Here is a 14,878-nt window from a genome sequence, read left to right on the forward strand (position 1 = left end):
TGTCTGACGGGCCGGTTGGGGTTAGTGGAAATAACAAAAATAGAAGAAAAAAAATCAACCCCAAAGCTTGAAAACGAGCACAAAAATGGATGCGATTCAAGCAATAGTTACAAAGCCGTAACTCTTAAATCAACATGTTAATGTTCCTAGCAACATCTTTATGAACTGAAAATGTTGTTGGTGTGAAGGGTTAGGGTTAGGGTTAGGGTTAGGGTTAGGTTGGTCCTGGTTGGTATGGGCAAAACAGAAGAATCCAGCCCTTTCAACCATCAAGCTAAAGGAACGAAGTGATGAAAAATGTCAGTTAGTCAACTTATCAAGCAACTCCATGAGATATCCTGGCAAAAGAGAGTTCCTCTTTGCTGACAACACAACATAACACACATTTTCCAAGAATCCAAAGAGGACCAGCGAAATTTGTACTCACGCGTCCTCTATTCGGCTCAGTTTTTTGAGGTTTTGAGCTCTTTTTTTGAGGATCTGACTTTGACTTAGTAAGCACCGTTGACACCTGCTGCTGCGTTCCCCTGCCGACCACACGGATGTTTGCCCTTCTGCCCTTCCTCAACGTGGAGGTGTCGTCCTGTACTTGCATTTGCATGATGCCGTGATACTGGAGTTAAAGAGACAACAGAAATATTGACAGTTCTGGCTTTGAAAAGCTTCCATCAGTAAGTATTAGCGGCTGCTGCTTACCGTGTAAACAATGTCTGTCCCGTTGTGAAAAACGGATGAAGGTGCAATCTGAAAGACCAAACAGTTACAGTTTATTTTTAGCTGCTTGTTTAAAGCCACGGCCACATAGGAAAATGTCTTACTTACTAAGGTACTTACAGACTTTGGGTTGTCCATAACTTTGAGTTTCCTTTTTGTGACATCTGCTCCCGGCCTAGAGATGCTGTCTCCGCGGGTCCAGATTACAGATTCGGTCCCGAGGGGCAGTTTCTCTAGTTGAATGGATCCATGCTGGGGGTATGCGTCTGAACGAATCTCTTTTCCACCAAGAACAGGGGCCTCCTGATCCTGGTCCCGGCTGTGCTGTCCTGTGGTGTTTTGAGTTTCAGTCATGTTTGCGTCTTTGGGCAAATCCCAACTCTCAGACTTTTAGACTTAATTAAACTATGACTTGTTACAACAAAACTATACTGTGGTGGTATGGGTTTGCAGGACATTGCATGCAGTCAAATCCCTTTAAATATGTAGCCATGTAAAAATGGATAATGGGAAGTGCTAAAGCAACCTTGCAAAGTATCTCATAAGATCTTAAAACTATACAGCGGGGGTGTACTGTTACCTCTTCCTGAGTCTTTGATGGTGACCCGAGCCTTGTTGTTGCTGCCGATCACTGTGCCTTGAGGGGAGACCAGCAGCACTTCAAACGTCTCCTCCGCCTCCTCCAGGTGATCCTGAATGATCTCACTTCTCCAGCTTCTCTTTGCTACTCCTACGTAGACGGAAACATCTCATTTACAAGAGTAGGTGTTATGTCTCATCAAGTCTGGTTGTGCACTTCCTGTTTTACTTCGTATTCACTTTCCCTCTCGTTTCAGACCCTGACTTCCTCCCATTGTGTTCATTTCCACCCGATTGGATTCACCGGTTTTCCCCTACCTAACTTGTATAAATAGTCCTTGTCTCCCCTGTCCCCAGAATCACGACGCACCCCTTCAGCTCCCAGAGAAAGGATGTGTCCCCGGGGCTGTTGTCGGCTCTCATCTGATTGAAGCCTTGTAGCACCAGGAGACCGAGGCAGAAGACAGGGTTGTGCTAGCTAGCTAGCTAGCTAAATTACCATTAGATTAGTCGTCCATCTGTACAGGTAATGTTACGGATTAATTCCTGGGTTATCCCAGAGCTGTGAACCATGGTCAAAACAATCATACTAGAAACAACTGAGCGCGTTTGACGATGTTGTAATCTTATGTTACCCACCAAGAATTACATTAGCATTAGCATTAGCTACTTGTCAACCAGCACCTTTACTGTAGGCACCAAAGCTCTTTTCCTCTTTGTTCCCCCTACAGGTTGGGAGGGGAACTGTTCGTTACCATTTCCATTACCATTATTCTTATGTCTCATTCTAAGGCGTTAATGTACCACTGAAATGATTTTGGAAACATTATTTTAAAGTACAAAAGAATCTTTGGTGTTGGATCAATTAATATTGAAATCAATCAATATTAATAAATAAGATGTTGTTTTGTGACATTGTTGCATCCTTGAAGTGAGCGCATTTTGTTGTTTGACTCAGACGACCCGAAGAAACTCCAAACCGCACAGGGTACCAAGATCAACCAGCACGAGTCCCAGCTGGGCTCAACCAGCCGTGGCGTAAAGGACCTCACTGAGCATCAGGAGGAGATCCAAACCTAAGTCACCACTCAAATAAACCACCTGACACATCAACTACACCAAGTCCTCACTCACCTGGGGCCTCTACTTTCGGATACACCACCTGCTGCTGGATTCAATTCATGTCAGGCTAGATGGACCCTGTTCTCCAACAGGTTTAACTTGTCGACCAGGCTCCCAAAATGCAAAACCAGATGTTATGTCACGCCTTTATGATACTGCATGAAGAAACAATCCTTCCACTGAACAGTGTGGTGGGTGCAGTTTCATGGCAGATAGAATCCGACGTAAAGCAGGCTAATGCTATTACTCCAGCACCTAGCGGGCGTCCACATAACCGTTTGTTTGTTCCTGTGTCACTATGCACCTGAGGTAATCCACTTGGCTCACACCTCCATGCTCACGTGCCATCCAGGAGTTAAGCAAACCATGTACGTGATCAAGCAGCGGTTCTGGCGGCCATGTCTCTGAGTACGTGGCGGCCGGTCCAGTATGTGCCTGACCTCAACACGGGCCCAAATGGGTCTTCTTCACCCACTGCCGTTTCCTCAACGGCCATGGTCCCACATCTGCATGGACGTTATACCTTCGAAAGACCACAACCATCCTGACGCTGGCTGCCTGCTTTTCGAAGATTTCCAGTTTCTGTGCGTCTACGCCTTCCCAGATCATTGAAGGTCGACTCAACCAGATGTCAGATGTCATAGACAGCAATCTGGTTCCCGCCTATGCTCCCCCTCCGCCCCTTTGGCTCGTCAACAGTAGTCACGTGTATGCCGTCGGGAAGCTCCTGGCTGTCCGCCGTCGTGGCCACGGGGTGTAGTTCTTGGTGGACTGGGTGAACTGGGAGGGTTACGGTTCTTGGATGGGGGGATGGGGGGGGTTCTCTTATGGCTCATCGAGTTTGTTAAGAGTTGTCACTCATGTCTAGTGTTGTTGCGCACTTCCTGTTTTATTTTGTATTCACTTTCCCACTTTACCTTGCCTTTCTCCCTTTGTGTGGGATTGTCTACCCGGCCCCTGATTGGTTTCAGCTGTTTTCCACTACTTCTTTTATAAATAGTCCTTGTCTCTCTTTGTCTTGTGCCAGTTTGTCTTGTCCTGTCCATCTGATAGTTTCATCAAGGGTTCTAGCCAGAACTTCATGTTACCAGGTTTTGTTTATAAGTTAAGTTTTGGGATTGTTTAGATCCTCAAAGTGAGCGCAAAGTGAGTTTTTGAAGTCGTGCATTTGAGTCCATCAGCGTTGTGTCAAAGGTTGTTCCAGTTGTTGCAGGTCTCATTTAGTGTCTGTTTTGTAGCTTTAATTTTCCACTATGCTGTAAACTGAAGTGAATTATGGTTATGGTTTTGGTTGTAGTAACACAATTCCTACATTGCAGTCAAGGATTGCCATGGATAACCGGCGGGTAAGAACCGCTGAGAAAATGGCGACCATATGTAACCAAATGTTAAAATTAGATATCATGAAAATATGAACATACTTGGAACCTGTGGTCCGTACACAACGCCTGTTTCCTGTATTCTGTTGCCTTTTTAAAGGCGGTTTGATACTTTCAGTGATGAAATGTAACTAAGAGCATCTACTCAAGTGCTGTACTTGAGTACACATTTGAGGTACGTTACTTTTGTTATCCCTCAAAACAGGAATGGTGGCTGTGGATTGTGGTGAAATACTATAAGCTAAAAACTCCAGGTGCCTCCCATGCAAACCAGCACATATGATGGGGATTCGGTCTGCATTTTGTAGTTATTTATTCAGCTGGACTGATCAATATTTTATTTTGACAATGGATCAAATTGCTATGTTTAATGTGTCAGTTTTAGTGAGAAAGGTTACTTTCCTAACTCGTATGTTCCGCTTAAAACGAAAACTATATGGCACCATGGCAACTAAGCAAAATCCCTCTACGGATGACAAACGCATAAAGACCAAGGTTAAGAAAAACCCTTCAAGCTAAAGAAAAAGTTAAAAAATGAAAGCAGCAGAGGCTGCATTTTCAAATGTCAAGCACTAAAAGCCCTGGATCTTACACACTTCCCATAATTTCCCGAACTCAATAGTTTTGATAGACCTTGTCTGAGAAATGCCCACATCTTCAAACTCCACGCCCCATGATTGTAGCAAAGGCTTTCCATTCAAATGTTGTAATCCCCAAGCCCAAAATACTTATGACACCCTCCCAATTAATATCCGTAAGTCATATACTGTATGTGGATAGTTGCCCCAATAACCAATAATCTTTTTTTTTTTTTTAAAGGCCTAAAATGCTCAAAGATAATATTCTTAACCCTCGTGTTGTCTTCCCGTCATTGAAAATCAACACTTTTGTTGATGCTTTTAAATCAGTGTTTTTAACTTTTTCTTACGCTTTTGTCCCTTTTTTCAATGTTTGTCACTTTTTTTGACGTTTAACACCAACTTATTAACTTTAGTTTTACAGTTATTTTTGGAATTTATGTTCAATAAACCTCATTTACAGGAACTTATACCAAATGTTTGAGTTAGAAAAGCCGAAATTAGGAATTATTGAGACTAAAATTAAAGGATTGGATGTTGACGGATAATCACAGACTGGAATATGTCAACTTTTAATCAATAATTTTTCAAAATCACTTCAATTTTTCTCTCCAAATGCTATAAAATTGAATAAGACGCCCCAAAATTAATGAAAGTAGAGATTCGTACTTGGCAAAGAGCGTTGGGTGGAATCGATCATGTTATTTTGGGAAATTAAAAAGAACATTGATATAGGAGGACGACATGAGGGTTAAACATTTAAAAAAAAATCAGATATCAAATATCAAAAGCAAAGCTTTATACATACATTTATGGATGGTTCTAAAGTAATTGTTGCCCAAAGGACGACATTTTAAAATAATCCTAAAAAAATAGAATTTACTAACTTGTGGTTTTAAAAAAAAAAGGGAAATCTGAAATAAATAGACTGTCAATAGTCATTATACAGACTGAGTAGTACTAACCATTATGAGCAAACCAAAACTTTATTTTGTCACCTTGTATGTCCAAAACTAGTATTTTTCAAGAATTGAAAAAATTTGAAAACATAATATTGGGCTATATTGCTAAGACCATGTCAGATGACATCACCTCATCGCTGTTTGAGTATTTGCAAAAACCCACAGACGCTCATGAAGGGTGACCGGTTGCAAAAAATATGGTTAATTTAAAAAAGCATAATGCAAAAATGCTTTATGCATCAGGAACGCATACCTGGATCAAACTGAATGAGGGAAGAAGGACTCGTAAGAAAGTCTTTTCCAGCTGTTGCAGTCACCTCCTTTACCTGCAATAAAGACACACGACACAAAAAACTCTAAAGGTCCTAAAATCTGTTTCAATGCAGCATAATGTTCATGATGTAAATTATGGACCCATTTATTGCACTGTACACATTAAAATAGCTGTAAACGTGTGTAAACGCTATCTGTGTTTAGTGCAATATTTTGGTCGCCTTAAAGGGTATTATCCAGCATTCTGCCAACCAAGCTACCTTCTTTAGCGTTTAGCTTAGCACCACTGTAACCATAGACAACACCGGCATCCTCCCAAGCTCCACCCTTTCGCCCAAAAATCGTCACGTCCAGATTCAAAAACCAAGACGGCGACAGCCAAATTGTCAAACTCGAGGCTTCAAAACTATGTAGTGAGTTATGAGCAGTTCCCCAGTTTGAATGGCAAACGACTTCCAGACCTGGACAGTGACGTACGAAGACTCGGCCAGGTTCCCTGTCCGGAGGATGTCCACTGAGACGGCTCCCTGGTCCTCGCACACAGAGTACTCCGACTGAGACAGGTCCACTGAGGACCAGCTGAATTCAAGTCTGCAAGGCAAGGTAAAGCACAGCGAAGACCGTGAAATTCAAGATATCACAAAAATCAGGGTGACAATGCTTTGTTGTTTTCTTACATGTGAGAGGGCCCGGTGTTCCCTAAAGGATCCGACACCGTGAACTCCAGGCTGTCTGAGAGGGACTCCATGTCTGGGTTGATGATGTAGGCAATGGTCCTCCTGGTCAGCTCTATCTGAGAGAAGCGTTGGGGTACAAACCCACCTGCAAGAGCAAAAACAAAGATTGTTGTTTTTTCATTCTAATGAGTAAGTTAAGCTATGATCAACCCTTGTGTTGTCTTCCCGTCAAAATTGAACACTTTTAATGATGCTTTTGAACTTTTTCTTCCGTTTTTGTCCCTTTTTTCAACCCTTTTTGAAACTTGTTGTCACTTTTTTGCTGTTTTAATAATGTAATGTAATGTATCCTTAATTAGTCCCATAAGGGGAAATTACAATTTACACTCTGTTGTTATTACACACACATGTTCAGTACCTATACATGCACTAAATGGAGAGATGTCAGTGTGTAGGGGGGGGGGTTACCCATGGAAAGGCGCCCCGAGCAGTTGGGGGTTCAGTGCCTTGCTCAAGAGCACCTTGCCAGTGCCCAGGAGTGTTTTCAACACTACGTAACACCAACTTATTAACTTTAGGTTCACAGTTATTTTTGGAATTTATGGTCAACAAACCTCATTTATAGGAAATTATACCTAATGTTTGAGTTAGAAAAGCAGAAATTAGGAATTATTGAGACTAAAATTAAAGGAATGGATGTTGATGGATAATCACAGACTGGAATATGTCAACCTTTACTCAACACTACTTCAAAATCACTTCACTTTGTTTTAAAATGCTATAAAATTGAATAAGACGCCCCAAAATTATTGAAAGTAGAGATTTGTCAATTTGACCCGAGGACAACATGAGGGTCAAGATGGAAATAAATTGGATTTCCCAACCTGTAGTAATGTTTTCTAGGTAACCAAAGTAGGGGGGGCGAACGATGCAGAACATCAGCTCTTCTTCTCTGCTGTCACTGTCTTGGGCCTTCAGCTCGAGAGATGACACGAAGATCCCGCGTCGTCCATCGCCGAGATGCTCCACTTTCCAAAGGGGAAGCAGCTTCACTACCTCAGGACACGACTTATCCAAAGGCTTGATCTGAAAGTATATGCTGTATGTTTTGTTAAGAAAATAGAGATTGTTTAACAAGAACGTCATTGAAAAGGAAGTAGTTTGGACTGGAGAACCAATGACTATATTCCACTAATATTCCCAAATACATGCTGTATAGGTTTGATAGGGGTTGATGCCCTAACATGGCGTTTATCACGTAAAAGTATGGGAACGGGCAACAGCTGGAGCTCATATTTGAAAATTTGCACTTGCGTTTTCTGAGTTTTAATGAGCTGTTGGCTGATTGAAACTACACATAAAAGCACATGCCGAAAAGGTTTTTACAACTGGTGTTGTTTTCACCTTGTGTGTTTGTGTGTCACGATGGCTTAACATGGTCATGGGGACACCTACTGTACCGGAAACTACCACATAGGCAGTTTTGAGTGCTGTACTAGGTGTGTACATGTCTGTCTGGTTTGTTACAGGTGTGTAGCTGAGATCACAATAAAGGCATAGACTGTAATAAAGAATAATGGACGTAACAGCCCAGTCGTTACCCAGCTGTTGGTGGACTGCCGTTTCGAAGCCCCGAGTTTGACAGTTCGCCAGTCGCCATCTTGGTTTTTTGAAACCGGACGTGACCATTTTTGGGCAAAAGGGTGGAGCCGGGGAGGATGCCGGTGTTGTCTATGGTTACAATGGTGCTAAGCTAAACGCTAAAGAAGGTAGCTTGGTTGGCAAAATGCTGAATAATACCATTTGAGGCGACTAAAATAGTGCACTAAACACAGATAGCACCCTATTTTAACGTATACAGCGCAATAAATGGGTTCATAATTTCCATAATGAAACTCATGCTGTATTAAAGAAGACTTAAAACTGGAAATTGAGCCAATAAACTCATTATGAAAATCTTTACTGAGGTTATGAATCAAGTTCAAAGTAGGGTCACTTTCTTATAGACTTCTTTAGAAAGTGACTTCTTTTTGGATCCAGCACCCTCCTGGAAAGGAGATAGAATGCAGGTCTAAGCCTCTTCAGCATTTGCCTCACTTTCCAGGCCGGGAAGCTCGGTCCAGTATATTTATTGTCTATGGGTCCGAGCAAAGGTGCTGTAAGTTAGAAAAGAGCACCCCCACTTAACGCCCCTGTCCTGACGTCGTCCCCTGGCAATGGGATAGACTTAATAAAGAGAAGTCTAGGTCTCTAAGTCTAAGTCTATCCCATCGCAAGATGGTCTCAAGTTACTGTTTAAAATGGGTACCATCTTATTTCATTACTTACCCCGCTCTCTCTCTCTCTCTCTCTCTCTCTCTCTCTCTCTCTCTGTTTCTCCATAGCCAGCTAGCTTGCCCCCGAGGGTATATTCTTAACTCATCATCTATCAGCTGTGATCAACTGAGGCTGCTGGAGAGTTGTGGCACAACCAAAAAGCCTGTACACTCGTTATCACCTACCTGGATAGTGAAGAACACAGGTTCAGTATGCAACTGCCCGTCCAGCAGGAAACCCCGTTTGGTGCTGTCAGAGGCCGTAAAGGCAAATCGGTCGATCTGCGACGGCCCCCCGTCATGTTCATATGTTACCTCCATGTCCTGGATGTCTCTCTGGGTGAAGTTTGAGCCAGCAGTTAGTGTTCCACCACCTAAAAGCAGCCTGCCATACTGTGGAGGCTGGAGGAGGACAAAGGTCAGGGCGCTGGGTGGAGTGTCAGGGTCGGACATGACCAGGCGGTCGGGACCCAGGATCACGGAGGAGCCTTGTGGAACGGAGAGGCCTTTGTTGGAGGTCAGAGACGGCAGGAGGCGATCCACCATTTCCACTGCAATCTCAAAGCTCCCATTTCGGCTGGTTTTACCGTTACTCACAACAAACCTGCCAAAAGACAGACTGTCTGAACAAATGGGATCACTGTGAGGATCCAATTCAAAGAAAAGTTATAAAAGTAAAGAATGATGTCTTAAAATCGTGCAACCGACATGAGAACAAAGATCGCAAAAAGCAGTTTTTGGGTTGGAGAGAAGTCTATTTTTTGGATCTTGTGGCATTACGTTTGCATATACTGAGAGTGCGAGCCTTGGAAATGGTCGAGTTAGAGTCTTTGGTTAGAGATGTTTCAGTTAGGGTGTGCGTTTGTGTGTTCAGGGATCCATTTTACGAAAACAATCTGCAAGCAGTGCAGTCAAAATTTCAAGTCCAACAGGGCTCTCGCATGTTCATGAATGGGGGTCAAGGATGCCCTTTGTTTAAATTAGTAAAATATGTAAAAAAAGTAGAAACTATTGCACTTGCAAATCACAGTTTACATGTTGTAAATTTGATGAAACAGGCCTCTAGCTGTTGTTAGTCATGTGTTTTTAAATCATATTTGCCCCAGTGGTCTATTCCCATCTGGTTTGGGCATTACTTGTTTTCAAGTTACTGGTTTGTGGTCTGAGGGGGGGGGGGTAGCAAGAACAAAAGGTAGCAAACACTTTTGTCATGTTGATGTGAGTGTGCACAACCCACACACTGAGCTCAGGCCAGATACTGATTACAAGATTATAACAAAATGGAGAGATGGGGGAACTGGAGCAAATGAAACATGCAAACTGTTCCTGTTGCTTTCTGGTCAGATGCTGTTCAGTTCCCATCTCTCACTCATCTACAGGGAGCTCCACCTACAAGCACATCTTAAAATGTTTGAAACCTATCAGCGCGCCTGGGACAGCTTATGACGGGACCTTTTGGACTAGACAACTTATAAGGAATTTAAGGGCAACCATTTAGAAACCTTAAAGGTCCCATGATATGGTGCTCTTTGGATGCTTTTATATAGACCTTAGTGGTCCCCTAATACTGTATCTGAGGTCTTTTATATAGGCCTTAGTGGTCCCCTAATACTGTATCTGAGGTCTTTTATATAGGCCTTAGTGGTCCCCTAATACTGTATCTGAGGTCTTTTATATAGGCCTTAGTGGTCCCTAATACTGTATTGAGGTCTTTTATATAGGCCTTAGTGGTCCCCTAATACTGTATCTGAGGTCTTTTTATATAGGCCTTAGTGGTCCCTATACTGTATATGAAGTCTTTTATTAGACCTTAGTGGGCCCCTAATAATATGTGAAGTGTCTTTTATATAGACCCAGTGGTCCCTTAATACGTGATCTGAAGTCTCTTTTAATAGACCTTAGTGGGCCCTAATACTGTATTTGAAGTTCTTTTATATAGCCTTAGTGGTCCCCTAATACTGTAGTGAAGTGTCTTTTATATAGACCTTAGTGGTCCCTTATACTGTTCTGAAGTCTCTTTTATATAGACCTTAGTGGTCCCTTAATACTGTATCTGAAGTCTCTTTTTATAGACCTTAGTGGTCCCCTAATAATGTATATGAAGTTCTTTTATATAGACCTTAGTGGTCCCCTAATACTGTATGTGAAGGTCTTTTATATAGACCTTAGTGGTCCCTTATACTGTATTGAAGTCTCTTAAATAGACCTTAGTGGTCCCTATACTGTATTGAAGTCTTTTATATAGACCTTAGTGGCCCTAATACGTATTTGAAGTCTCTTTATAAAGACCTTAGTGGTCCCTTAATACTGGTATCTGAAGTCTCTTTTATATAGACCTAGTGGTCCCTAATACTGTATATGAAGTCTCTTTTATATAGACCTTAGTGGTCCCCTAATACTGTATATGAAGTCTCTTTTAATAGACCTTAGTGGGCCCTATACTATATGTGAAGTGTCTATATAGACCATAGTGGTCCTAATACTGTATCTGAAGCTCCTTTATATAGACCTTAGTGGTCCCCTAATACTGTATTTGAAGTCTCTTTATATAGACCTTAGTGGTCCCCTAAGGCGTATATGCTAATGGTAGTTCAGCCAAGCTAGCATTATGTCAACGTTATGAGAGGGGTGAGCGGTTGAGGAAGATTTATTTATCATTGTATTCTTAGTCTACTGTACATCCACCAATGGACTCACTGAAAGGTTTCTGTGGGCGTGGTGGCTCGGTTGTCATGCACGTAAGCCACAAGGCTGGCTGCTACGTCCATCTGGCTGAAGGTGGAGATGCCCAGTCCGGGATGTTTGATGTACTCTATGTGTCCGTGAGCAGGAGGGTGGGTGATGATGTACAGAAGCTCCTCGGGTTTTTCTGTGCCATCGTTGGCCAACAGCACATCTGTGGTGAGAACCACGCGATCTCCACGGCTGACGTTTGCCGGCTTCACAAAGATGGCGATATTTCCTGGAATTCAAAGCGGAGAAGACATTTGAAGTTAACACCTGGACCCCATCAGTGTGAATTGACACTGGGCCGAGGGAAAGGTAAATGATGTGTCCAGGCAGTTAATCATATCACAAGTTCATCCAAACCTATGTCTACTGAAGAGTTTACTGAAGAGTGAATTCCTGTACCTTTTTCTAGATCTTTGATAGAGATCTGGAAGTGCTGCCGTGGTGATTGATTCTTTCCATCCGACAAGTAGAAGACAAAGAAGTCATGTGTTTTAGCACCGTGCAGGCCTGTATGGACGTAGCGCAGAAGGTTCATGTCCACCATCTCCTGGGAGCAGTTTCTCCCCGCTGTCAGTGTCGCCCAATCTTGGCCTTCCTGAGACAAGGAACACCTCAGCGTCATCCCATGTTTACAGTGACGACTGATACAAATATCATATAACTGTCCCCCAGAAACGATCCATGTCCAAGCCAGTTCTTCAGATCAACATTTGACCATTCAAAACCAAAACGAATTGAATGCAGAGTTGGTAATAATTCCTTACAAGTGACTGATTTTACATTACACAGTCATTCAACCGTTGTTGATATAACACCATGTTGTCATCTATTCATCACTATACAATATGAAATATCTTAATGGCCCCCTTTTAGCTATGAAGGAACTAACTTCACACAATCTTTAAGTAGACTACAGTAAATACAGTATCTGTTTTCTACTTCCCAAGTATCTCTGTCAATGGTCATATCCAGGGAATTCTGTTTGATTTGGATGAAAGTCAATGTACATTTTAGTGTTATGTTCTCATTCAACAGGGCTGAATCTCGCCTTTCTTCACACGTAAGATGTCCAAATGTAGACACAACGACACATCCAAAAAGATAAGGTGTGGTGCACAAGGTAATCATATGGTGAAGAACATACATTTATTATTTATTACAAATAACTGAGCTTATACTGGCTCATGATCCAGTATCTCTGGCAAAATTAAGCACCTGTATTTAACCCTTGGCTTGTCTTCCCATTGACTTATATGAAGTTGTTGTCCTCCGGGTCAAAATTTGGGGATTTGTTTTCTATGTTTTTGACATTTTTTTAAACGTTTTTGTCAAACTTGTTTTTCCATTTAATTTATATGACATTATACCATTTATTTTGTTTAAAAACAAAAGAGCCAAAATTATGAATGATTTTGCCTGATAGTTAAGATCAGACGACGTATAGTCAGGATTCTGTTTTGAAACCATTTTTTTTAAAAATTGTTCAAATGCTATAAAACGGAATTAAAAAAGCCCAAATTTTATGAAAGTAATTATTCAATTTTCCATGTATCCATGTTATTTTTTTTAAAACTTGGGTCTAATTTTACACCGAGGACAACACAAGGGTTAAAGATAACGGTACTATTATAAACTTAATGAGCCCATTCTTTCAGATCCATTCAATCTGGATCCCCAAGATTTCCTTTTACACATTTTCAAATCTAAAATACTATTTATACTTTGGCTTGGCTGAATACTTGATGGTTATTATTAACTGAGAGTATCTATATTTCCAAGTGTGCCCAGGTAATCAACATGTTTATATTCAATATTAAATCACTAGAAAATGTCAATCCATTGCTTTCCATACTGTATTAGTCCAGAGTTTATTTAAACCTAGGGACCCCAGAGTCTAGGACTGACCATTTTCTCACAGTTGAAGTAAAAACCCTTGACCATGGTGGTTGCAATGGCAGCAAAGCAGTAGCATTAATGATTCATTAGACACAGATGGATGGTTCACTGTGTTCCCCTCACTTAACACAGTTGAATTAAAAGAGAACATAATATCATCAAATTCTGTGTGTTTCTTTAAAATTTTAAGACACTGCACCAACCTTAAGCTGAAGTATTCCTTGGGTAGGAACACTATCAAATATGTAGCTGAGCTCTGAAGAAGGAGTATCACTGTCCTGTGCAAATAGTGTAACGCTGGAAATGAGCCTGGCTTCTCCTGGCTCCACGTCCACTCCATTGTTCCTGAAGGACGGATGATCGAGATCATGTTCAGTCACTTTCCCACATAGATGTGATGATTCACTTTAGAGAAGATGTTCGTCTGACCTGATGACACGAGGCTCCTCGTCATTGACTGGCAGCACTTTAACCATCACCTGTCTTTGGATTTGGTGCCTGCCATCAGTCAACTGGATGGTAAAACTGTCCTCCATATTCTCTGAGTCATCGTGCATGTACATTAGATCCATTCCTAAAAGCAAATGATCAAACAATTTATTTGACTCGTAAAAATATGCAGTATTGAGTATGATTTTTCTTCAAATGCCTGCATGCTCAGTTTAATTTCCTGCCATTCAAGCATTTTTAAGACGATTTTTTTTTGTCACTTTAACAGCCTTTAATTGATAGAACAGCTTGAAGCCAGGAAAGAGAGAAGGGAGAAAACATGCAGCAAAGGGCAGAATTCAAAGCCAGGCCGCTGCCAAAGACTCAGGGGTGCACACTCAACCAGGTGAACTAGATGTCATCCCCATTACAACATCCTAAGAGCGGTGGACATGTGGACAATGTTTTTTGTGATCCTCATCCTACTTAAAGGACAGGAGTTTGTCAGGTTTCAATAGGTTTTAAATCTGCAGGAACAAAATCTTCTCTGGGGTTCCACAGGGTTCAATCCTTGGGCCATTGGTATTTAATCTGTACATGCTCCCGCTGTTATAAAGAAACACAATATATCCTACTATTGATATGCTGATGATACACAGTTGTGCATTTCCTTTTCCTCTGATGATCTCAGTCCTGTTAAGAAACTATTAAAGTGTATTTATGATACGCGTCATATGGCCACCCACCAAAGCCAGGTTCCTTCAGATGTTTCTGTCTGGTTGTCGCACCAAATGCTTGCTTTTAGAGGAATTGTTGGGTCTCTGTAAATTCTGTGGGTGGTCTATACCTACTCTATCTGTAAAGTGTCCTGAACTTCTGTTAGGATTTGACGCTATGGGCCCTTTCTTGCACCCGGCGCAGTGCGGCGCAAAGCCTGACGCAAATGTCTTTGCTATTTTAAGACCAACGCAGTTGTTCATTTTCCATCTTTGCACCCATTGGCTTGCTGGTTTTACAGGGAGGTGTGTTCAGGTGCATTCTGTGGGTACTGGGGGTATGTCTGGGTATGTATTGTGGGTATGTCTGTATTCCCTGCAGGCTACGCTCGTGATTCCTGGGAGGATTGGCAAGCGGTCTGCCTGGACGTTCTGACTGTGGAAGACGTTGAAGACACTTGGATAATTGGAATTTAGTTGGTGGGGCTCCTGATCATCGGCCTTG

The 14,878-nt window shown here is 41.9% G+C and overlaps 1 protein-coding gene across 2 annotated transcripts in view; it reads right to left on the reverse strand.

Annotated features, from left to right (window-relative positions):
- frem1a (Fras1 related extracellular matrix 1a) overlaps positions 1-14,878 on the reverse strand; it is a 68,322-nt gene that overhangs the window by 16,001 nt on the left and 37,443 nt on the right. For both annotated transcript variants that reach the window (XM_032544662.1, XM_032544661.1), the window contains exons 21-33: positions 13,658-13,802; positions 13,432-13,573; positions 11,732-11,927; positions 11,297-11,561; positions 8,786-9,203; positions 7,169-7,370; positions 6,285-6,429; positions 6,069-6,198; positions 5,588-5,660; positions 1,295-1,444; positions 835-1,043; positions 697-744; positions 428-613 (exon numbers count right to left, since the gene is read on the reverse strand). In XM_032544662.1, coding sequence (XP_032400553.1) covers positions 428-613; positions 697-744; positions 835-1,043; positions 1,295-1,444; positions 5,588-5,660; positions 6,069-6,198; positions 6,285-6,429; positions 7,169-7,370; positions 8,786-9,203; positions 11,297-11,561; positions 11,732-11,927; positions 13,432-13,573; positions 13,658-13,802 — 2,309 coding nt within the window. The remainder of the gene's footprint in view (positions 1-427; positions 614-696; positions 745-834; positions 1,044-1,294; positions 1,445-5,587; positions 5,661-6,068; positions 6,199-6,284; positions 6,430-7,168; positions 7,371-8,785; positions 9,204-11,296; positions 11,562-11,731; positions 11,928-13,431; positions 13,574-13,657; positions 13,803-14,878) is intronic.

Source organism: Etheostoma spectabile, chromosome 19 (genome assembly GCF_008692095.1).
Source record: "Etheostoma spectabile isolate EspeVRDwgs_2016 chromosome 19, UIUC_Espe_1.0, whole genome shotgun sequence".
NCBI lineage: Eukaryota > Metazoa > Chordata > Actinopteri > Perciformes > Percidae > Etheostoma > Etheostoma spectabile.